At 40.8% G+C, this 24,043-nt stretch overlaps 1 protein-coding gene across 1 annotated transcript in view; it reads left to right on the top strand.

Moving 5' to 3' along the window:
- Window positions 19,342–24,043, top strand: part of AP1AR (adaptor related protein complex 1 associated regulatory protein) — a 29,156-nt gene continuing 24,454 nt past the window's right edge. The window contains exon 1 of the mRNA XM_018049223.1: window positions 19,342–19,764. Coding sequence (XP_017904712.1) covers window positions 19,682–19,764 — 83 coding nt within the window. The 5' untranslated portion in view covers window positions 19,342–19,681. The remainder of the gene's footprint in view (window positions 19,765–24,043) is intronic.

Raw genomic sequence — 24,043 nt, 5'->3', positions numbered from 1 at the left:
TATTGCCAAATTCAGACTGAAATTGAAGAAAGTGGAGAAAACCACAAGACCATTCAGGTATGACCTAAATCAAATCCCTTATGACTATACAGTGGAAGTGAGAAATAGATTTAAGGGACTAGATCTGATAGAGTGCCTGATGAACTATGGATGGAGGTTTGTGACATTGTACAGGAGACAGGAATCAAGACCATCCCCAAGAAAAAGAAATGCAAAAAAGCAAATTGGCTGTCTGAGGAGGCCTTACAAATAGCTGTGAAAAGAAGGGAAGTGAAAAGCAAAGGAGAAAAGGAAAGATATACCCATTTGAATGCAGAGTTCCAAAGAATAGCAAGGAGATATAAGAAAGCCTTCCTCAGTTTTATGATTACTATTGCTATTTTTGACAACCATTATGTTAACAAAAAGAATTCAATAGACGTTTATTCAGTGAGTTCTATGTGTCAGATGTTGGCCTAGGTTTGGAATATAAAAATAACTAAAATACAATCCTATGTTTCAGCTCTTATGTTCATATCCTACTGATGATTAAGTAAAAGGCTACATTACAACGTGAGAGATAACTGCAACATAGTAAGGGTTAACGCATTACTTTTAATTGTATGGGAATCCAAGCCTTATTACTCTCAACTGGTTTTAACGTAGGGATTTTCATAGCATGAATACAGTAAAAATCAATGTTCAAAGCTCAAAGCTTCTGTGGTTCAAAGTTCAATAAAATAGTTATACTTTTCTTTTAAAAGCAGTCTGGATCCCAGAGAAAATGTAACCAGATAATAGGTTATAAAACCGAATTTTATTCGGATTTTTATGACTGACTGGGAGCATCCATGCTTGTAAGGACCATTTTGTTTAGATTAAGGCCCCAGGCACTCCATATTGAGTACGCATGCATGTGTGCTCAGTAGTGTCTGACTCTCTGTGACCCCATGGACTGTAGCCCACCAGGCACCCCTGTCCACAGGATTCTCCAGGCAAGAATACTGGAGGGGGTTGCCATGCTCTCCTCCAGGGGATCTTCCCAATCCAGGGATTGAACCTGCATCGCCTTTGTCTCTTAAATTGCAGGCGGAACTTTTACCCACTGAGCCACCCGGGAAGCCCCACATTAGGCGTAGTGTTAGATATATTAAACCTGAGAAGGTTTTCTGATATATGTGGTAGAGGACATTTCCTTTCTGCTCAGCATCCTTTCCTTTGGATTAGTGTGGAAGTTCATCCATTCCATATTAATATTTTCAGTCCATGCAAAGCAGGTAAGACTGTCATGACTCAAACAAAATCAATTAAAATATCTCCAGATCATCAGAGATTTCATATCAGGTCGCTAGAAGGGAGGGTGATGTTCTCTTTTTCTGGACAAATGACTTGTAAAATGAAGTAGATTAGGCATCTTTTCATTATGATCATCTCTTTCTAAGAAGGTCAGGCAAAGATGGGTAATCTGAGCGATGGAGAGAAATGGAGTCCTAAGGACATCATTTCAACCCTTGTATCTATCTGTGCCTTAAAGTTCTAGCTCCTCCCATCAAAATGTCCGCATACATGAACCAAAACAGTATGTATTCTACTTCAGCTTGTAGGAGTTGAGTTTCTTTTGTTTGCAACCAAATGGTCCTGACCCCTACATGCTGGTAGTACATAACATTTATTGCTGTTATTATTTCATAATTATTCAGAAGCAGTAATACATTATGCAAAACATTGAACAATATAAAACAATTTTAGCACCACAATTCCTAGGAACTTATTTAAACTAAGTCATAAAAATGAGAAGGATATTCATTTGCCAGGAAAGAAGATGAGGTAAACAGAAAGGAAAAGATTGTGATATTACACTGATCTCTCTGCTGGGCTTTTCCTTAGATATCACTCTTACCCTTTCAGAGGACAACCTGCAGTTATTTTACTAGATTAAATCAAGAATGAAAAGGTAGACTAATGTCTAACAAGAAGATAATTTAATTGCCATATACTCATAAAACTAGAATACAACAGCAGTGAAATAAATGAACCACAGCTTCACACATCACACTGATGAATCTTGAACATGATGTTGAGTGACAAAGCCATTTCAGCCAGTAAGTGTTATAAATAACACTTAACACACTAGAAGTATATACAGATGGAATATAATGAAAAGTGAGGAGATAATTAAACTAATATTCAGAATAATAGTCACCCTTGGTAGGAAGGGGGAGAGACGTTATTGGAGAGGCGCAGACAGAGGCTCTCAGAGGCACGGTTAATGTTCTATCACTTAACCTGGGGTGACAGCATATAGGTGTATGGATTCCTATTGCTGCTGTAACAACATATAGCAAACTTGGTAGTGTAAAACAATAAAAATTCATTATCTCACAGGTTGAAGTTCAGAAGTCTGAAATGGGTCTTATGGAGCATAAATTAAAGTGTTGGCAGAGCCGAGAGTTTTCTGGAGGATCAAGAAGAGAATATATTTGGGGGCTCTTCCAGTGTTCAGAGGCTGCTGCATGTCTTGGCTTCTAACCATGCTGCTCCAGCCTGCTTCTATCATCACATGTTCCTCTCTGATTCTGACCTTCCTACCTCCCTCTTTATCAGAATCCTTACTATTGGCACTGGGCCACACAGATAATCCAGCTATATTATACACAGCTATAACCTATCCACACAAGTGAGGATTTATATGGCTAGGGGAAATATATTGTATGAACTGGCAAGCATAGACAGATGTTGCCTGGAAGCACTGAGCCGTTTGGTTTGGAGCCAGCCCTCGTAGGAGAGATCTAAACCACCATGGACTCAGAGACTGGGGAAAAAAGTCTATTATGGAGTAAACACTCATTTGTCAGCAAGTGTGTAGTGCAGGATAGGTGGCAGACATTTTTTTCTGGAAATCTAGCCTTGGCCTAAAAACCCAACACAATTTTAGAACTCACTAGGTACTCTGAACCGAAAATAACAAATCCAAAACCTAAAAACGAATTGAAAGACGAATAAAGCAACCTACCTTCTAAGATCAGGAAAGGTACTGTTTTAGACTTGCTCCTTAGTTTCCCATGTCCAGCTTGATGTTAGCCTCCTAGAACAGTAAAGAAAAAAATGCTTTTGAAATCATATTTGGACCTAAATCATAACTATGCCACATTTTTGTTTTGTGAGCTTGGACAGTGCCTAATTATTTTAACTTCAGCTTTCTCATTTGCAAATCTAATTTCCTCACTGAGAAGGAAAAATGAAATAACTAATTTAAACTTTAAGATTCTAAAACGCTATGAAACTATGTTTCTGTCCTTAATGAAACTGGTGTTGATGATGAGGGGTTGACAGTGTTACCACCTTAACTATAATCAATAGAATCAAGACATTAAAAGAAAAAGAAAATGATACAACGGCATCATGAAAGAGGAGTCTGGTGGAGCAGGCCTTCTGTCCATTCAATAAATGACTAACAAAAACAATTACATTAGAAATAATGTTAATATTAGATTTGTATACTAAAGCAATCTACCTTCTAGGCAGCCATCCTAATTTAACCAGTGAATCTAGCCCTTCTTCCCAGGTGCATAATTCATAAAATATGTTAATACCATAAGAAACAGTTAACCAAGTCATAAGCTCATTCTCGTATATACTAAACGACAAAAAACATGAAATTACTAACTTGATGGTCTCAAGATTATGTTTCTCGTAATTGCAGGAAAAATGAGTTCACTTCTTGTCAAGGCCGTTGGTTCAAAGGCATGACATAATAGAAAAGGAGGAGAATAGAGGCTAACTTAGAATATTATAAATGACTCAACTAGTTGTCAGTAACCTGAGTTCAAACAAATGAACAATTTTACTTCACATAAGCCACTTTATTTGGCTGGGCTTCAGCAGTTACGAATGCATTCATTACTCATTAGTTTGTTTATTCAACAGATGTTTCTTGATCATATACTAAGTGCCAAGCACTGCTTAGTTGCTAGTGATTCAGTGGTGAGCAAATACAGATATAGTTTCTACCCTCTTGGAGTTAACACTAAAACTTGTTTCACTTTGCAAATCAACTATACTTCAATTTTTAAAAAAAACAAAAATCTGTCTTACTGAATAATTGTGAGAAAGAAACAGTTAATATACTCAAAGTATTTTGCTGTAATGGAAGAAAAAAAAAGCTTCAGTGTCTACCATTCTTTGATTATTTAAGCATTTAGAAAAGTATGGGAAATGACATAAAACTACTCCAGCTCTAGTCAGCCTTGCCATTGCGCCTTGTATTGTTTCTTGGTTTGGTTTAGCTCTCCTTTGCCTCTATTTTTTCCCAATCTTATTTCCCTTCCTTCTTCCCTACTTGTAGCTACTATCCTCAATGTTGTGCTTAACATTTCTCTGTGTTAAAAAAAATTTACTATATAAATTAGTACCTTACGGTAGTATTGTATATTTTGGAATTCCATAGAAATTGTATTACTCTGCACATATTGTTCACCAGCTTGCCTTTTTTTTCATTAAAAATTTTATTGGCGATTAAAAAAGAATATTACCATAGTAGTGCTGCTGCTGCTGCTGCTAAGTCACTTGTCATGTCCGACTCTGTGTGACGCCATAGACGGCAGCCCACCAGGCTCCGCCATCCCTGGGATTCTCCAGGTAAGAACACTGGAGTGGGTTGCCATTTCCTTCTCCAATGCATGAAAATGAAAAGTGAAAGTAAAGTGGCTCAGTCGTGTCCGACTCTTTGCGACCCCATGGACTGCTGCCTACCAGGCTCCTCCGTCCATGGGATTTTCCAGGCAAGAGTACTGGAGTGGGGTGCCATTGCCTTAGTTCATTCATTTTCAGTGCTATAGAGAAAGGACTGGCAAACTTTCTCTGTTAAGGGCCAGACAGAAAATATTTTAGGCTTTGCAGACTATATGGCCTTTGTGGCAATTAGTCTGTGCTGTGGCACAGAAGTAGACATAAAGGACACACAACAAATGAGGATGACCATGTTCCAATAAAACTTTATCTACAAAAATAGGCAGCTCAGAGCGGTAGTTTGCCAGCCTCAGCTGCTGAGCAGTAGTTCTCAGCCTTGACAGTAATTAGTATTACCCGGAGAGCCTTTTCAAGATACCCATGCTTGGTATTGAGACAGAGCTTCCCAGGTGGCTCAGTGGTAAAGAATCCGCCTGCCAAGCAGGAGACACAGGTTCAATCCCGGGGTTGGGAAGATCTCCTGAAGAAGCAAAAGGCAACCCACTCCAGTATTCTTGCCTGGGAAATCCCATGGACAGAGGCGCATGGCAGGCTATAGTATATGAAGTTGCAAAAGAGCTGGACACAACTTAGCTATTAAACAACAGCAACAGGTACTGAGACTAATTCAGTTCAGTTCAGTTCATTTCAGTCGCTCAGTCGTGTCCCGCTCTTTGCGACCCCATGGACTGCAGCACGCTAGGCCTCCCTGTCCATCACCAGCTCCTGGAATTTACCCAAACTCATGTCCATTGAGTCAGTGATGCCATCCAACCATCTCATCCTCTGTTGTCCCCTTCTTTCAATAAACTCTGCACTAAACTGAGAGTAATTGGGTGACTTAATAGTCTCAATACATAAAGAAGTTCTCTTAATATTGCTACCGAGCAAGGGCTTGACATGCAGAGAAGCCAATAATATTGCACCAGCCTTTGAGCAAAAAAAGAGCTTGTGTGCAAGGTCAACTGTCATGGCAGGAGGCAGGGCTCAAGTCTGTCTCCCCTGTCTAGGGTTTGGTTAACCTTTTTTTGAATTATGGACGACAGGCTGGTATGTAGAAGCGCTAGCGGGGCAGTTTCCCATTGGAGAGCTTCGTGTTTAGTAGCTCGGTCGTGTCTGACTCTTTGCGACACCATGGACTATACAGTCCATGTAATTCTCCAGGCCAGAATACTGGAGTGGGTAGCCTTTCCCTTCTCCAGGAGATCTTCCCAACACTTGGCCATAGACGGTAAGGTACAGAATGGTGGGTTTTAGCACTGATCTTCCAGGACAATGGAGCCCTCATTTCTGAAAGGGTTCCAGTGTTCAGGTTCCAAGTGGAGGAGATGTGGGTTCTGAGTGTTACCTGAGGGAGATTTTCCTTATCTGCACATGCTCGGATTCATGACTTGCACTTCTGGCTCTGCTGTGTCTGCAAGACAACTAGACATCCATTTATCTGTTGACAGAGAAAGACCAATTTGAGCTGGTCCTGAAATTACATTAACAATTTTAACTGTTAAAATATTGACTTATATTAATTTCTTCCCAATTCTCATATTGCCATCTAAGATTTTTACATAGTTACTTAGTCTATTATCTCTTACTGGATTATCATACTTAATTAGGTTACACCTAATCCTACAACGTATGGCTTCCCTGGTGGCTCAGACAGTAAAGCGTCTGTCTACAATGTGGGAGACCTGGGTTTGAGCCCTGGGTTGGGAAGATCCCCTGGAAAAGGAAATGGCAATCCACTCCAGGACTATTGCCTGGAAAATCCCATAGACAGAGGAGCCTGGTAGGCTACAGGCCAAGGGGTCGCAAAGAGTCGGACACGACTGAGCAACTTTACTCACTTTTACTTTCTAATCCTACAATCCAGAAGCAGCACAGTACGGGAGTGATCACAACCGGCTCTGTGTTGGAGCTTTCTGGGTTCAAATCTCAATTCTACAACTTAATTTTTTAATATCTTCATTATGTTTTAGCATTGCCATTTGTAAAATGAGAGTGGTAGTAACAATTCTATGACCCAGATGTGTTAATGCACGTTTAATGGGACACCTGGTACAGAGGAAGCAGTATAGAATTTAGTGCTTATTTTTATTACAAGAACAAATGTTGTGTGCCTATGATGGAGGGTGTAAAAATGGTTTTAACAAAGTCATCCAATTAAATAGAACTGAAAATAAATAGGGTAACAAAAGGGGCACCCTCTGGCTTCAAACCACTCATGTTGGTCTGCTTATCCTCTCTGGCCTTGTGTCTGTCGCAGAATGTCTCTCATGCTGGAAGAACCTGCAGCATCGGAACAGGGCCAAAGGTGTCCTCCATTACTGCTGTCAACTGATTTCTCTGTTTCATCAGAGCTTTCTCAGAGGCAAAGTCCTAAGGAGATTACAGGTTCTACAAGTGGTCATTCAAAGGTGACTCCAAAGGAGCGTCAGCCTGCAGCAGGTGGCCACAGCACTGGGGAGAGAGCCAGCCCGGTGCTGGGTGTTGGTCCCCCAGGATACAAGCGCTGCTACCAGTGTGGCAGACGGCCCCTTTGGCCTGGAGAACACTGTGTGATGGGTGCTGGCACCCGGGAGCCACAGACACCTGCACACTGTCAGTGGCACCCATGTGGACCCCACCCCCACAACCAGTGCCAGGTGACAGGCGCAGGCAGAGCATAGGCCGGTCCTTGGGAGGCTCTCCGGGACACCCAGTGGCGGTGCCTGTGGGGCTGGACGCAACTAAACAAATTAGAAACCAATCACAGGGCTGGAGCAAGGTCCTATAAGCCTCTCTCTGTGCCAGGGATTAACCTTTTAATGTTAGACTGTAGAGAGATGAGAGGGAAGGAGCTAAGGGACACTCCGAGGGCTTCTGTGTGTGTGTGCTCAGTCCTGTACGACTCTTTGTGACCCCATGAACAGTAGCTCACCACTCTCTGTCCATGGAATTTTCCTGCCGAGAATACTGGAGTGGGCTGCCATATCCTCCTCGAGGAGATCTTCTTGACCCAGGGATCAAACCCACATCTCTTGCGCCTCTTGCATTGGCAGGCAGATTCTTTACACTGCGCTTCCTAGGAAGCCCCCAGAGGGCTTGGTGCAATAGCTATTTACCAATCAACATGAAAGTACCCCAGTATCTGAACAACAGTTGTGTGATATTTTTAATAAAATAGGTATAACAGATATTTTTATTTTGCTCTGACTGCTGAACAATGTTTTATTTGGGTATTGGTTTATTTTCTCTCAGCACTTTGCGTATATTATTCCATGGTCTTCTGGGTTTTATTGAGGCATTGAGAAGTCTTTTGAGGGTCATTATTCCTATAAATATAATATGTTTCTTCTTTGGCATTCTTTTTTAATATCTTTATGATGCAGTTGTTTTTCAGTTTTCATATGATACTTCTAGAAATGGATTCTTTTTTTCTCAGGAATTGCATTTTCCAAATTTGAGGCTTCATTTCTCATCAAGTATTGATAATACTTCAGCTATTATCTCTTTGAGTATTTCCAAACTTTATCTTTTCTTGTTTCTCCGTCTAGAACTCCTATTATACCCATCCATTCTATTTCCTCCTCTATTAACTTCTTTTTCATATTTCCATCTTTCTGTACTAAATCCTGGGCAACTCGCTCAGAATTTTTATTAATGCATAAGTTCTCTTTTAAAAAAATTATTTGTACCATGGTAAGAATTTAAAGTATCAAAGAGGCAACCATTTTAATTTTTTCTACTGATCCCTTTCGATATGACTTTCATATCACTAAATACCATGCTTTTATTGCTGGTTCTTGATTTTTCAGATATATAGGTATCGTATCTATTATCTATTGCTGTACAACAAACCACCCAAAATGTAGTGGCTTAAAACAACTTATTATCTTTCATAATTCTGTAAGGTGACATGGTGGTTCTTCTTCATGTGATACCAACTAAGATACTGGACAACTAGACGGCTAGATGACTCTCTCTTGAAGCTGGCCATTTGTCTGGGCTGCCAGTTGGAAGCTCAGCCAGAGCTGTGGGCAGAGCACTTCAGCTCTTTCTCATAGGGTCTAACATGGTAGCCAAATTCACAGATTCAGTTATTAAGTACTTGACACAAGTTAGGGCTTCCCTGGTGACTTGATGGTAAAGAATCCACCTACAATGCAGGAAACACAGGAGACATAGTTTAGATCCCTGTGTTGGGAAGATCCCTTGGAGGAGGGCATGGCAACCCACTCCAGGATTCTTGCCTGGAGAATCCTCACGGACAGAAGAGCCTGGCAGGCTACAGTCCATAGGGTCACAAAGAATCGGACATGGACTGAAGTGACTCAGCACGACTTAGCACACACGCCACGCACAAGTTGGAAATGCTATGTCTTCTTGATTAATTCAGTTTTACCACAATTAAAACATCCCTCTTTGCCACTGGTAATGTTCCTTGTACTAATGTCCAATTTGTCTCATATTAACATAATCATACCAGTTCTATGGTTAAATTAGTGTTTATATAGTTATCTTGATCCTCACTTTTAATCTGTTTCCACATTAAAAGTGCATCTCTTGTGAACAACACAAAGTGGGATTTTGTTTTAATCCAGTCTGTGAAAAAAATTCTTACTTTTGAATTGAAGTGTTTAGCCCATTTACAGTAATAATTAATATGGTTGGTTCTACTATCTTATAATTTGTCTTTCATTTATCCCATCAATTCTTCCTCTTTTTTCTTATTTACTGCACTATTTTGGATTGAATTCTGTTTATTTCCTTGCTTTTAATATTCCTTTTTACTTCTTCCACAGACTTTATAGCTATTACTATTTGGTGTGTGTGTGAGTTTCCTTCATCGTGTGTCTTCCAATGATTGCCTTAGGGGAGTGGTTCTCAATAGGAGGCAATATTATTTCTCAGGGGACACTGGCAATAACTGAAGGAATTTTTGGTTGTCACACTGGGGGTCACGGATACCATGTGTCTGGTGGTTAGAGGCCAATGATGCTGCTAAACATCCTGGAGTGGACAGAACAGACCCCCATGACAAAGAATCATCTGGTCCAATATGTCAATGACGCTGAGATTAAGCAATCCTGTTTTAGAAATTATCATACGCATCCTTAATTTACCATAGAAATTGAAATTATATTAAACTATTTCTCTACTAATAGAGGGCTTCGCAGGTGGCACGGTGGTAAAGAATCCACCGGCCAGTGCAGGAGATGCAAGAGACTCAGGCTCTATCCCTAGGCCGGGAAGATTCCCTGGAGCAGGAAACGGCAACCCACTCCAGAATTTCTTCCCTGGAAAATTCCATGGACACAGCAGCCTGGTAGGCTGCAGTCCACGGGGTTGCAAGGAGTCAGATAAGACTGAGCACACACACACATACTGCTAATCGATGAATCTTACAACTGTATATTTCTATTTAACCTCTCCGTTCCTTTGTGCTACTATGCCTTATAAAGTCAGTTTTCCTTCTAAAATTTTAAAGAAAAGAACCAATGGTTTATATTTATCCACATTTCCAGCACTCTTCATTCTTTCTTATAAATCTGCTTGTCCATCTGGTATCATTTCCATACAGCCTGATGAGCCTGACCAGCACTTTTATAGTAAAAATATGTTGCATTAAAAATTGTGTGTGTTTATCAGAAAATCTGCCTTCATTTCTGAAGGATATATTCCCTAAATACAGACATCTAAGTTAACAGTTGTTGTTGTTTCTTCCTTTCAGCCCTTTAAAGTAGTCCATTGTGGCTTCAGTCAGTTAGTTCAGTCGCTCAGTCGTGTCTGACTCTTTGCGATCCCATGAATCGCAGCAGCCAGTGCCTCCCTGTCCATCACCAACTCCCGGAGTTCACTCAGACTCGCGTCCATCGAGTCAGTGATACCATCCAGCCATCTCATCCTCTGTCGTCCCCTTCTCCTCCTGCCCCCAATCCCTCCCAGCATCAGAGTCTTTTCCAATGAGTCAACTCTTCGCATGAGGTGGCCAAAGTATTGGAGTCTCAGTTTTAGCATCATTCCTTCCAAAGAACAGCCAGGGCTGATCTCCTTCAGAATGGACTGGTTGGATCTCCTTGCAGTCCAAGGAACTCTCAAGAGTCTTCTCCAACACCACAGTTCAAAAGCATCAATTCTTCGGCGCTCAGCCTTCTTCACAGTCCAACTCTCACATCCATACACGACTACTGGAAAAACCATAGCCTTGACTAGACGGACCTTTGTTGGCAAAGTAATGTCTCTGCTTCTGGATATGCTATCTAGGTTGGTCATAACTTTTCTTCCAAGGAGTAAGCGTCTTTTAATTTCATGGCTGCAGTCACCATCTGCAGTGATTTTGGAGCCCCCCAAAAATAAAGTCTGACGCTGTTTCCCCATCTATTTCCCATGAAGTGATGGGACCAGATGCCATGATCTTCGTTTTCTGAATGTTGGGTTTTAAGCCAACTTTTTCACTCTCTTCTTTCACTTTCATCAAGAGGCTTTTTAGTTCCTCTTCACTTTCTGCCATAAGGGTGGTGTCATCTGCATATCTGAGGTTATTGATATTTCTCCCAGCAATCTTGATTCCAGCTTGTGCTTCTTCCAGCCCAGCGCTTCTCATGATGTACTCTGCATAGAAGTTAACTAAGCAGGGTGACAATATACAGCCTTGACACACTCCTTTTCCTATTTGGAACCAGTCTGTTGTTCCATGTCCAGTTCTAACTGTTGCTTCCTGACCTGCATTGTGGCTTACACTTGTTCTAATAAATCAGATGGAGTTCTTGCTATTGTTATCCTACAATGAGTGTTTTCTCCCTCCAAGCTTTTTTTGTTTTTTAGATTTTCTTTTTATCCTTTATTTTCAGCAATTTGACCATGATATGTGTAGGTATTGATTCTTTGTATTTATCCTGTTTAGTGTTTGTTAAGTTTTTTTGGATATATGGTTTGATGTTTTTCATCAAATGTAAATAATTTTTTTTGCTATTACTTCTTCTTCAAATACTTTTTTCTACCCAATTCTCTCTTTCCCTCTCTTTTGTAACTCAAGTGCAAATAGGTTGAACTACTTGATATTATCTCATAGACTGTTGACAATCTGAAGTTTTTCCCCTATCTTTTCTCTCTTGGGATTAGTTAATTTCTTTTTAACATTTTCGAGTTAACTAAACCTTTCTTCTACACTATCAAATCTGGATGTTAAGACTAATGGATACTTTTAAAGAATATTTCTGGTATTACATTTTTCAATACAATTTTTAGTTCTAAAATTTATTTTCTTCTGATATTTTTCTTTACTGAAATATTATATAGCTTCACCTATTGTATCTATGCTTTCTTATATATGCTTCCATATATTTATAATAGTTGTGGTAAAGTTCCAGTCTATAGAGTCTAATAGGTGGGTCTTCTCTTTGCTGTTGTTCATTCACTAAGTTGTGTCCGATTCTCTGCGACCCCATGGACTATAGCATGCCAGGCTCCTTTGTCCTCCAGTATCTCCTGGAATTAGCTCAAATTCATGTCTAGGGTCATCTCTAGGTCTACGTTTATTGACTATATTTTTCTTGACTATGGTCCCGTTTTTTTCTGCTTATTTTCACATCCATTAAAAAATTAACTTAGATATTTATTTTTAAGAACATTGAAAACTGAAATATAATTTGTTTTGTTTTGCTTATTCCCAGAGAGTGCAAGCCCACTCCTTAGTTAAGATGAGGGTGATTATTCAGATTATCACAAGTTATGTTCAACACAGGGTTTATTTTCAAGCTTTAATTCACTCATAATCAGCCTAACTCCCCAACACATTAACTCTATGTCTTTGATTTTCTGTTTTTTTAGTCTTTGAGTTGGGAAGAGGTTGGGTACTTTCAGATATTTTGGGCTCATTTTTAGATTCAACTCTGATAAGGTCCAGAATCCAAACATTGTGAGGATATAGAGGACTGTGTTTTTAAATACCTATTTTCCAGGCTTTACTCCTTATTGCTGCTTTCCTGGTAATATGTGAGTATAAGCGGCATGTAGAGAGGGGTGAACTATCAAGGTGGGTAATTTATTGTCAAATTTGGAGCTTATTCTGGTTATCTATTGCTTCATCACATATTACCCCAAATTTAGAAGTTTAAACATTTGATATACTGACATTTGAACTGAAATAAAACAATAAAAACTGAAATAAGACCACTGTATTATATTCAGGAACCATGTGAATCAGGCTGGAGGTAACCTGCCTCCAGGGAGCAAGAATCTTCTAAAGATGGCTCCAATCACGTGCCTGCTGGTTGATCCCAAATGTTGGCTGAGAATTAAGCTTGGGATGACCCTGAACACCACCACATGACGTTTCCTCACATGATAGCAGCTGTGGACTCCTTATACTGCAGTGGAATTTGCAACATCATATATCCCAAGAGGGCCAGCTAGAAGCTGTAACACCTTTTACAACTTAGCCTCAGAATTCACATATCATTATTTTCTCCATTGTCACAAATTTGACCAGATTAAAGGCAAGAATCATGAACACTACTACTCCATGGGAGGAATGTCATTGTCACATTGTAGGAAAGATTCTGCAGGATGGAAGATACTCTTGAGGACATTTTCTTTGAAAACTCAATCTACTATAGTCTTCTTCCAAATTCCTTTGCATCCCACAAGCCCACATTATTGTCTAAATCTTGGTTGATTTCTTCTCTTCTCTTCTCCATCTTTGACAAGCTAATTATCCATCCACCTGTATTTAGTCAGTTAGTTAGTTCAGTCACTCAGTCATCTCTGACTCTTTGCAACCTCATGGACTGCAGCATGCCAGGCTTCCCGGTCCATCACCAACTCCCAGAGCTTACTCAAACTCATGTCCATTGAGTCACTCATGCCATCCAACCATCTCATCCTATGTCGTCCCTTTCTCCTCCTGCCTTCAATCTTTCCCAGCATCAGAGTCTTTTCCAATGAGGCAGTTCTTCGCATCAGGTGGCCAAAGTTTTGGAGTTTCAGCTTCAGCATCAGTCCTTCCAATGAATATTCAGGACTGGTCTCCTTTAGGATGGACTAGTTGGATCTCCTTGCAGTCCAAGGGACTCTCTAGAGTCTTCTCCAACACCACAGTTCAAAAGTATCAGTTCTTCGGTGCTCATCTTTCTTCACAGTCCAATTCTCCAGGTGACTACTGGAGGTTTTCTGTTTATTTATGAATACCTATTTCTCTTTGGAAAGCACTTTCTCAGGGCTTTCTTTCACTCTTCATTCCTTGCTGACCTCATTGAAAAATATGATTTTTTGTTGAGGTTTTTCTTGTTGCTACGATTTGTCTTTCACATCCTTCTACATCTTAACTGAAAGCAGGAGTTTCTCTATTAGTTTAATTTTATTACCTTCACTTTTCATGTCTATTAGTTGTTTTAATTAACTGTTCTCTTGTGTCCCTGCTTTCTTTTTTATGACATTAAGTATTTTAAACATATGTTATAGTATCTGATTGCTTTATTACATTTATTCTATAAAATTCATGGGAGTTTTTTCCTCTGCTATCCCTGCGTCTTGCCTGTGTCATGGTCGTTTGTAATATGTGACTGCAGGTTCATTTTCAGTGTGGTTTTATATTTACGGAAGTCCTGTGCAAACTAGATCTGTTATCTCCCCCCGGAGAGATTCTGTTTTTAATTTGCAAGAAATCTCAGAGGTATCATTGCATCAAAACCCATTTTTTATGTTAATGTCTTGGCCTGGCATTTCAAGACCCTGAGGTTACTATAAATTCCAGTTCCTTAACTAGTAAGATGGCAAGCATTGTTTGTTTGTTTTTTTCCCCTAACCCAGATCACATCAACATTAACAAACTTCCTTTGTATCTCCCACCTTTCTCTGCCCTGTTTTTTGATGCTACAAATCAATTCTGCACACTACCTTTCTCTTCCGCTGGCAGGTTCTATGTTGGGATCTTTTAATAAGGGTGATGGAGGAACACTGCAAGGAAGGAAGAAGCAATTCAATATTTTTCTGCTGTTCCATTCTCCGCATGGTGGCAAGCAGATTAGCAGGAGGGAACCCTGGTAGTGATTACCATAGTGGCCACAGCCTTCCTACTTCAATGGTGAATGCCCCCACCCCCAGCCCACAGATATGGGTTCACAGGCAGACATGTCTCATGTAGCTTCTCAGTTACCACAGTGATGGGTAGCATGTTTCTACGGCATTCACACTGTCTTCTCAGAGGTCTGAATGTCTACCATGTAGGGCCTTCCTCTAAATATCTAAATTTCTTCTTCATTTTTCCTCAGTTCTGGGCTGGTGGTAGCTCCCTGTAGTACCTACATCTTTTAGACTTTCGAGTTTCCTTCTAGAATTAACCACTACTTACCTACTTAATGATTCCTTCTGTTAAGTTTTCCCTGCACAAATTACTAGTATAGTTTCTGAACAGGCAAGAAAGATCTAAACCAAACTGCCCAATGGACGCACTCCATATTAATCACATAACTGCTCTTATTAATCCCTCATTTTGTGAGGCGTAAATGTTGAATGAGCAAAGAAGGAAGGAAATCACTGTGAGCATTGTACTCAGTCATACTGAGCAGCTAATAAAGCTCATTATACAACCAAAAGTGAGTACAAATGGAGCACTGGTGATTCAGCCAAGAGTTAAGTAATTTCCCCTTCTAGTTTTCCTTTTATCTTAAGCCTGTCTCTGTATTCCTTTGTTCTCAGAAAATCACTTAAAGTGTCCATTTAGCTATTTACCTCTGCAAAAAGACCACTCCAGAAATTAAAGGCATTTGAGAAGAGTGATTTTAAGGAGGTAAGCCTCTCTTGTATGATAACACAAAGGTGGTCTGCATTGTAGGCAGAGCTAGTTCACTTGCACTTTTTTTGGAGAAATGTTTGTTTTTAAAGTCTGAAGTTAAGCTGTGACATGCCTGCAAAATGTTAGGACTTAATCTTATAGAACTATGCTCTTTTCAAGCTGTTGTTGAGTATTCAGAGGCTGAAACTAGCTTTAGTGCAACTTAATTTTTCACTTCTTAATGCAGGTAAATATGTACCAAAAAACTAGGTAATGTTGGGTTAAGTCAAGCCTGGACTGGACTATTGGTTTTTTACATAGTTAAGAACTAATGGACTCCCCTTGTGGTCCACTGGTTAAGTGGTCCCAGTGGTCAATGCAAGGAACACAGGTTCAGTCCCTGCTCTGGGAAGACCCCACAGTTTGCAGGGCAGCTAAGCCCATGAGTCACTCTACCCAGTCCATGCTCTAAAGCCCATGCTCTGCAACAAGGCAAGTCACCACAACGAGAAGCCTATTCACGGCAACTAGAGAAAGCCCATACGCAGCAATGAAGACCCAGTCTAATCAAAAATTTAAAAATAAAATTAATAACAGGACTTTAGGGACCATAATGATACTGGATTATTGTGTTATGGTGAGATTTGGGGTTTCCAAGACAAAAACTCCTAGTTGGCCAGGGATGAGGTCTCCCTATTAGTGGATATTCTCAATTTTGACCATCCTAGAAAGGAGCAGATCATGGGACAGATAAGTCCTGAGAGCTGGAGAACTCATTCCTGTGTAGGCCACACTTTCTTAGAGCCTGACTTCAAGAAGTAATGTAGGGTATGCCTGAATGCATGTATACGAGGTAGAATTTTGAAAAAGCTAACTTTTTTTCATGGAATGCCAAGGATATAGCTACAAAGGAGAGAATACTTGTTGATGAAAATCTCCTTTGGCTTGCGGATAATAGTTAACAACTAATATCTATATTACATTTATGAAATTACACATAATTACAGCATGATATATAGCACACTACAGGAATTACAGTGTATATTACACTAAGCCCTTTTATGTTACTAAGCATTTGATTAAATGCTTAATCATTTATACTGACAATGCCAAATTTTATTATCTATAGTGGGCATATGTAGTATCCTGTGCAAATTTTGGTAATTCAAACATGCTCCAGTGAATTAAAAGGATGCATTTACCTCTATAAACTCAGTAGGCCAGGGTGCTAATGGGGTGCAGAGAATTCTTCCCAAGCAGGGAAACCCTAGGCCCAAGAACAACATGATGGTAGCAACCAATCTCAATACAACAAAAAGTGATTAGTAGTCAATATACAAGGAGTTATGAGCAAAAAGAGATTCAAATTTGGAACTACATAATCCAAAAGACAGTTCAAGGTACAGATTGCATCCTGATTGACTCCAGAGTATCTATAAGAAAAACTCTTGCTTTGACTACAGGATAAACTACAAGACACAAAAGAACTTCTGAAAGGTTTGGCAAAGACATAGAAAGGTCCCACTACCTGGAAGGTGGGCAAGTGGTATCTATCTAGAAGGCTGACACTAAGTGGTTATCATTGTAAACAATCTATTTGTGTCTCTTACCGGTAAACTGAATATTGTGTCTGGGTAATTGCCATATGAATAAATTCTTTAGCTGTAATGAATGAAACATATATATCTTACCAGGATACATTTGTCTATTGTCTTACTGATTTCATAACCATTCCCAAATGTGAAAGTGAAAGTGAAGTCGCTCAGTTGTGTCCGACCCCGTGGACTGTAGCCCACCAAGCTCCTATGTCCATGGGATTCTCCAGGCAAGAGTACTGGAGTGGGTTGCCATTTCCTCCTCCAGGAGATCTTCCCGACCCAGGGATCAAACCCAGGTCTCCCGCATTGCAGGCAGACGCTTTAACCTCTGAGCCACCAGGGAAGCCCATAGTTGGGAATCTGATGCTGTATCCACTTAATATACTTTCCTACAGATTCTCTTAAAGTATGTATGGCAGGGTATGTTTAACAGTAGGATTCCTGTGTGCTATTTCCTATCTCTCTTGAACCCTCTGTTCCTTATCAGTTCCTGAAAGGATCAAGAGGAGTGGCTTGACTGAGGTCAAAGAGATGGGATTCTTGCATAGGACTTCCTTCATTAGCTTTTCCATATGGTGAAAGAGATTATCTACGACCCTCTTTTGATATGGATTGCCTTTTGGCCTTATGGCCTCTATTGCTCCTTGTTTCCTTGGTAACTTGTAAAGCCTGGTCTTTTGATCTTTATCTGAAGAAGCTACCTTGTAATATGGTATATATACTCACACAGAATTCAATAAAGTACCTTTGTTCCATCAGACTTGGGTCCCCGTGTCCTTCCTTCTCTCTCTCTCTCTCTGTTTCTGGCTGATTCCCTGGAGCACGAAGGCCAGCTGCATAACCCAGGGAATATTAGCCTCTTTCCTTCTTTCACTTTCTTATCTTCGACTCCGGACCACCAGGTTCTGGTCCATTAAAGGACCCCAACATGTATATATCAGTGTGCTCTGCTGTGCTTAGTCACTCAGTCCTGTCCAACTCTGTAAACCTGTGGACTGTAGCCTGCCAGGCTCCTCTGTGCATGGGGATTCTCCAGGCAAGCATACTGGAGTGGGTTGCCATGCCCTCCTCCAGGGTGTGTATCAATAATATGTTCCTTTTCATTGCTGAGTAGTACTCCATGGAGTGGAAATTCCATTGGAATAGAAATTACAGTTTCTTTAAACAATTAGAGTTAAAATTTAAAGACTGTTTCACAAACATATTACTTGATTTCAGGGGTGAGAGAGGGAAAGAAAATAGTCATTATTCAGGAAGTTATTAAGTCATTCCACCAACATTCACTGATAGCAGATTATTGGGCCAAATATGTCCCTATACACTTGATTACAAAAAATGACTAAGACCAAAATAGGGTCAAAATGAGTTAAGCAGCAGGGTTAAGACTGAAACCCAGGTCGGTCTAGAACTTAGGAAGCAAGAAAATGAATAGGTCAAAGAACATGTTATCATTAATAATAATTTTTTTTAATGTAACAATTTTCCTAGGTTAAATTAAGACAGTCTAAAAATGGATACCTCTGGTTAGTCTGCATTCTAGACCATGCGTTTACTAAGCCACGCCTTACACCGGTTTTAAGGTCAACCACAGACAAAAACCCAGTCGTAAAGCAGCACTTGAGGACAGTGGGGCAAACCAAGTCACATCAGAGTAGCTATCTCTTCCCATCTACTACTGTTCTGGAAAATACGCTTGAACTGGTAAGTCTGGTGTCCCTGAATTATCTTAGGCCTCTAATTTATTTCCTCTAGACCTCTGAAATTATTTGAAGATTTGATTTTAAACAAAGCAAAGCCAGTAGGGTACTGTTTATAAACTTCGTACAATGCTCACAATATGGAGATTGAAACGCAAACTGGAGACCAAATAGAAAAAATTCTTGGTGCTTCAAAACAACCACAATAGGTTCTCTGACTATTTGCCATTTAGGGTGTAATATACCCAAAACCTAAGCACACACCTCCCAGAGAAGTGTCCCCTTCACACCTGATGCCTCTTGACCTGGGGCTCACAAGGCTTTGGTACAAAGTTCGAAAACAGAGCCTTGCTCCTACGACACTGGAGACTCTTGGGACCAGAGGCGGGTAACTGCAATGTGTTAAGATTTCCTAGTCAGGTCAAGGTCCAACAGAACAAAACACACTCAAGAACTCCCCGGCACACGGCGGTGTTGGCGGAAGTGACGTCAGGGACAGTCGCCGCAGGAGGCGGGGCGGCCGAGGGAACGGCCTATTGGGGCCCGGGAGAGGCCGGGGGTGTGGCGGCGTCGGTGGCGAGGCGCCGGCCTGGGCGCGCCGGAGGGCGGGGACTGCCCTCCTTCGGCAGCGGGAGGCGGTCACTCGAACTGGGCTCGGGGGCTGAGGCGACCGAGGGGCCATGCGGACTGCGAGGGAGTCCAGACCCTGCCCGGCCCTCCTCCCTCGCGCGGCGGCGACTCGGCGGCCGCAAGAGTAATCCCTGTCTTTGTTCCTTCCGTCGCCCTTGCCTCCAGGCCGCCGCGCTCCGGCCGGCCCGCCCTTGGCCCCCGAGCCCCCATTCGGCTCGTGCCGCGCGGATGCGGCTTCCGGGCCTGGGTTTGGGCTGTGAGTGGGAGGAGGAGGAGCGGCGACGCCTGGACGGCATGCGATGGGGAACTGCTGCTGGACGCAGTGCTTCGGGCTCCTCCGCAAGGAAGCTGGGCGGCTGCAGCGTGTAGGAGGCGGCGGAGGGTAAGCCCCCGGGAGGAGGGGCCCGGCGCCCCTGGCTCCTCCTATTCGGCCTGGCGGGGAACCCCGGTCAGTCCCCCGTCGGCTTAGAGGAGGCTGGGAGGCCAGCGACCCTGCGGCTGCACAGACGTCGAGTGGGTGGTCGTAGTGGGGCCCTGATCTGGAGGGGCCTTCCAGGGAAAGCTGAAAAGCGGGCGAGGTGTCGCTTCTGCCGCCTCCGAGCGAGATTCCTGCTGGGCGCGCTGTCACGCGGGGAAGAGTCACGGGAGGCAACGTGCCTGGGAAGCTCGGGGCACCCTCCCAAGAAAGGGCTGTAGAGCAGGAGGACCCACCGCAGCCTGAGCACACCCTGCGTTGAACTTGGGTTTATTGCCGAAGGTGGTAGTAGCTCTGTATTTGATTCCCTCTTTGGCACTGACGGAGCAGGTGAAGAATCTGCTTCCAAAAAGTTATGTCTCTAAGAGGGGTTTTGTTTTTGTTTTTGTTTTTTAGTAGAAATCATTTGGATGTTGGAGTAAAATTAAGTTCCAGACATTGAGCAGTTAATTCTTCGATATTTACGATTTGCTAGGTTTCCTGTGGGCATTTAGATTCGTAATACCAGTAACAAGAGGGACAGTGTATAACTCTTTAAGTTTTTGGAATTTCGAGAGGAATGTCATGCCCTGATTGCTACCCACAAATTTTGTGACACCAGGGAAATCACAGTCCTTCTGAAGTTTTCTTGATTAAATCTGGGACATGCATAGATTTTTCTACTCACATCATCCATAGAATAATAGAATTTCATAATTATTCCTTTTTTCTGTGTTTATTTCATAAGATATTAAAAAACTTAAATGCCTTTGAAACTGACTTTGTTGTTGTCTAATATTTCCCAGGAATTCAAACTTAGAATTGAAAATCTGAAGCACACCACTTTATGTAAGAAATGACATTAATTTTGCACTTTATGAAACAGATTGCCAAGTTTTCAGGATCTGTCCCATTTAACCAACATCATTAGGTAGTTCAACATACATTGAAGCCAAATGATTTATCATTTGGATCTTTTGGTGATGTAGATCTAATATGAATTACTCATTGGTTCATCAGGCATTTTGTCACCTCTGATTCTGAGTAGCTAGGGCTTTACACTGTGTCCCTTGAATGAAAAAGTAAGGATTTTAAGACTTTGGGCCTAGTTTCGTATTTTAATTTCCCTAACTTAAGGGCTATTACCGTTACAGGGGAGCATGGCAGCTGTTTTATCTTCTCCACAGAAGTCATCTAAATTACTTCTAATTTTTATTTGTGGATGCTCTCATTTAGTCAAGCTGCTTTAATAGGCTTGCCTTAGGACTAGATGTCACAGAATCCTTGACCTTGTTATTGTTTTTATTTATGCTTATATGTAGTTATATTGTAGGATAATTAAATATGGGATCTTATACCCAAATGAAGTAAACAACATTATGTTTCACTTCGGAGTACATTATTTTGTGTCTTTGGGATTTTGGCTTTTTGCTCTTTCCTGGTGATTTTACAAACTAAAAGTGTTTTCCTTAGAGTATAGCATTAAAATTACGGATTTTACTCCCTGAGCACATGAACTTTGCAGCTTAGGGAAGATAAGGGAAAAATCAGTGAATCACTGTCAGTGCTAATTGTCTGTAGATGTGCCATAAAATCTTAATAGTGGGAGCTGTACTCATTTGGTTGTGGGCCAGACTTGAACAAACAAGTTCTATTGAGGCAATGAGAGTCTGTGGGTTGTAGACACTGTCACCTAAAACAATATAATGATGACATCCATCCTTCTGTTTTAATCCTGAAATGTAGGTTTGGACAGTCCGCTACTTGAATCTTCAATTAACTTATTGTTGTTATTCATTTTAACTTTGTTTTAGGAGCTTCTGATAAACATGCAGAGATAGGTGAATATAGTTTGTTTTTGTTTACAAATAAGGTTAAACTTTACCTGTCATTTTAGTAGTTGCTTTTTTTTTTTAATCCCCTGGTAGTTCTGATTTTCTTTCAGGTATAGGTCTAGATGGTTAACTAGTAGTTCATCCAAGGACAAAAAAGTTGAGGAGCAATCACAAAAACTTGATTTCTATTTGTCAGTGTGATGACCTTAGATGAAGAATCCTGGGCTTTCTTAGGTCACTTTAAGCTGGGCCTCACAAGGGTACATTATAATCCAGGGGCTGGTTTTTGAGCCTTGTAGATTTCCCACAAGTATCTCAGAGTCAGATCACTCATTTTTCACTATCCAAGTACAAAACCAGAATTATCTATTTTTTAATTTGTAAAATTTTAGAGAATTCTGGTATTTTATGTTCTAGAATATGTCGACTAGTCAGAATATAAATATCAGTGTTATGTCAGAAATCTTGATACTAGTAAAGTTATTTGGTGGTTAAAACAAAAGAAGTTAAATATCTTTTAAATATCTTTCGGGGATAACATTTAGGTTATCCCTGACTCCCTAATGAGTCATCCTTTTTCACTCTAGGGAGTTTTGCCTTACCCATATAGTCTAGAGGGCTCCATCTGCTGGTCAGTTCTTTTTCCTTGAGTGATAGGAGAAACCTGGTGCATAGACACTTAGCATGTTAGTTTTTTTCTTTCTCAAACTGAAGATCCAATATATTTTGTTGTGTTGTATTTTAATTCCCATTTTTACCTTACTGTATAATTCCACATAGTGCTTCCAGCTAAGGTGGACTATAAAAAGAAATGGTCATGTTTTATATCCCCCTTGATATTTAGCATGTGTTGGCCTTTTTGGCTCCAGCAACAAAGTTACCTTCAGATGATGGTTCACAATGATTTTCTGTTTGTTTTTTTTCCTGGTAAAAATGACTTTAATAATAACTGCCAACATTTGATTACTTCCTGTGTTCCAGGCACTATTCTTAAGTATTTTGCATTATCTCATTTATTCCTCACCACAATCCTGTGAGGAAGGTGAGTACTGTTAGAGACATGATAGATTGAGGATTAAAGGTTAGGAAGTTTAACTTGCCCAGGATAGCAGAGCTGGGTTTGCAGCCCAGGTCCTTCTGAATTGAGAGCCTTTATCCTTAACCACTAATATCATATGGCTTTATATTAAACATTATAAAATCTTGTTACACATATAAGCATTATAAACATTTAATTGCTATATCTCAGTGCATTATCTTATATGTTGTCACTGGAAGATCTTACGCATTTCAGAAACTTGGCTCTTTATGTTTTGTGTGATAGGCTGTCTTCCTTTTCTTGAAACTATGCACTTCTCTGCAATATCGCTTTTATCTTTTTGTTTTCCTGTTCTGACTGTATTTACTCTATCTGCCTGTTAAATATGAAATTTTTCTTTGTCTTTTCTTTATTTAGTTCCCTTAATTTCATCCACTCCTGTGGTTTCAACCACCAACCCTTTGAGATCTCACGGCTTCTGAACAGGTTCTTTTCAGTGGTTAAGCACTGTGTTTTCAGTTGTCTACTGAACAGGGACACTTGGATGTACCAAGGCTCCTCATGTCAACTTATCTAAAGAATCTAATAGCTGTCTACCATTAAATGTCTGAAATCCTGCATTTTCTTTCCCCCTAGATTTCTTCTTCTGCTTCATTTATCCCCTAATCAGGGATTAGGGACTCCTGTAACAGCTCGCATTCAGAGTCTCTGTGCTACAAACTTTATGTCCTCTAGGGGGAGAGGGGTGAAGAATCCCCCTGCAGTGCAGGAGATGCAGGTTCCATCCCTGGGTTGGGAAGATCCCTTGGAGGAGGAAATGGCAACCCACTCCAGTATTCTTGCCTGGAAAATTCCATGGACAGAGGAGCCTGGCGGGCTACAGTGCATGGGGTTGCAAAGGATTGGGCTCAACTGAGCCTGCATGCACCACCTAAGTTGCTAGTCAGTGTCTTCTTAATATATACTGAACCTGTGTCCTTCCTCTGTGCTTATTCCTTAAACTTTGTCTTTAAAATCACCTGCTCAGCGACATCTAGACTGCTCTCCCTGGTGTATCTCTGTGCTTTGAGCCATCTTCCTTTCCTGTCAGTGGAATTAAACTTTCTAAAACCCATACTTGGCTTTCCCTGGCTTAACAGTTTCCATCTGCACACTATTTCCTACAGCTAAGTTGCCCAGCCATTTTTTCCTTCCGTGACAGATGATGAGTTGCATGGCATTCAAACATACAACATAGTGTCCATCTGAATATGCAGGATTATATGCAGGTCTGCAGTTGGGTAAAGAGTGTGATCTCACTCTTTGTTCTCTCATTCAGAAACTCTTGTCAGAA

This window comes from Capra hircus, chromosome 6 (assembly GCF_001704415.2).
Source record: "Capra hircus breed San Clemente chromosome 6, ASM170441v1, whole genome shotgun sequence".
Taxonomy (NCBI): Eukaryota; Metazoa; Chordata; class Mammalia; order Artiodactyla; family Bovidae; genus Capra; species Capra hircus.
Note: the sequence above shows the minus strand (reverse complement) of the source record. Positions and strands in the feature narration are given on the sequence as shown.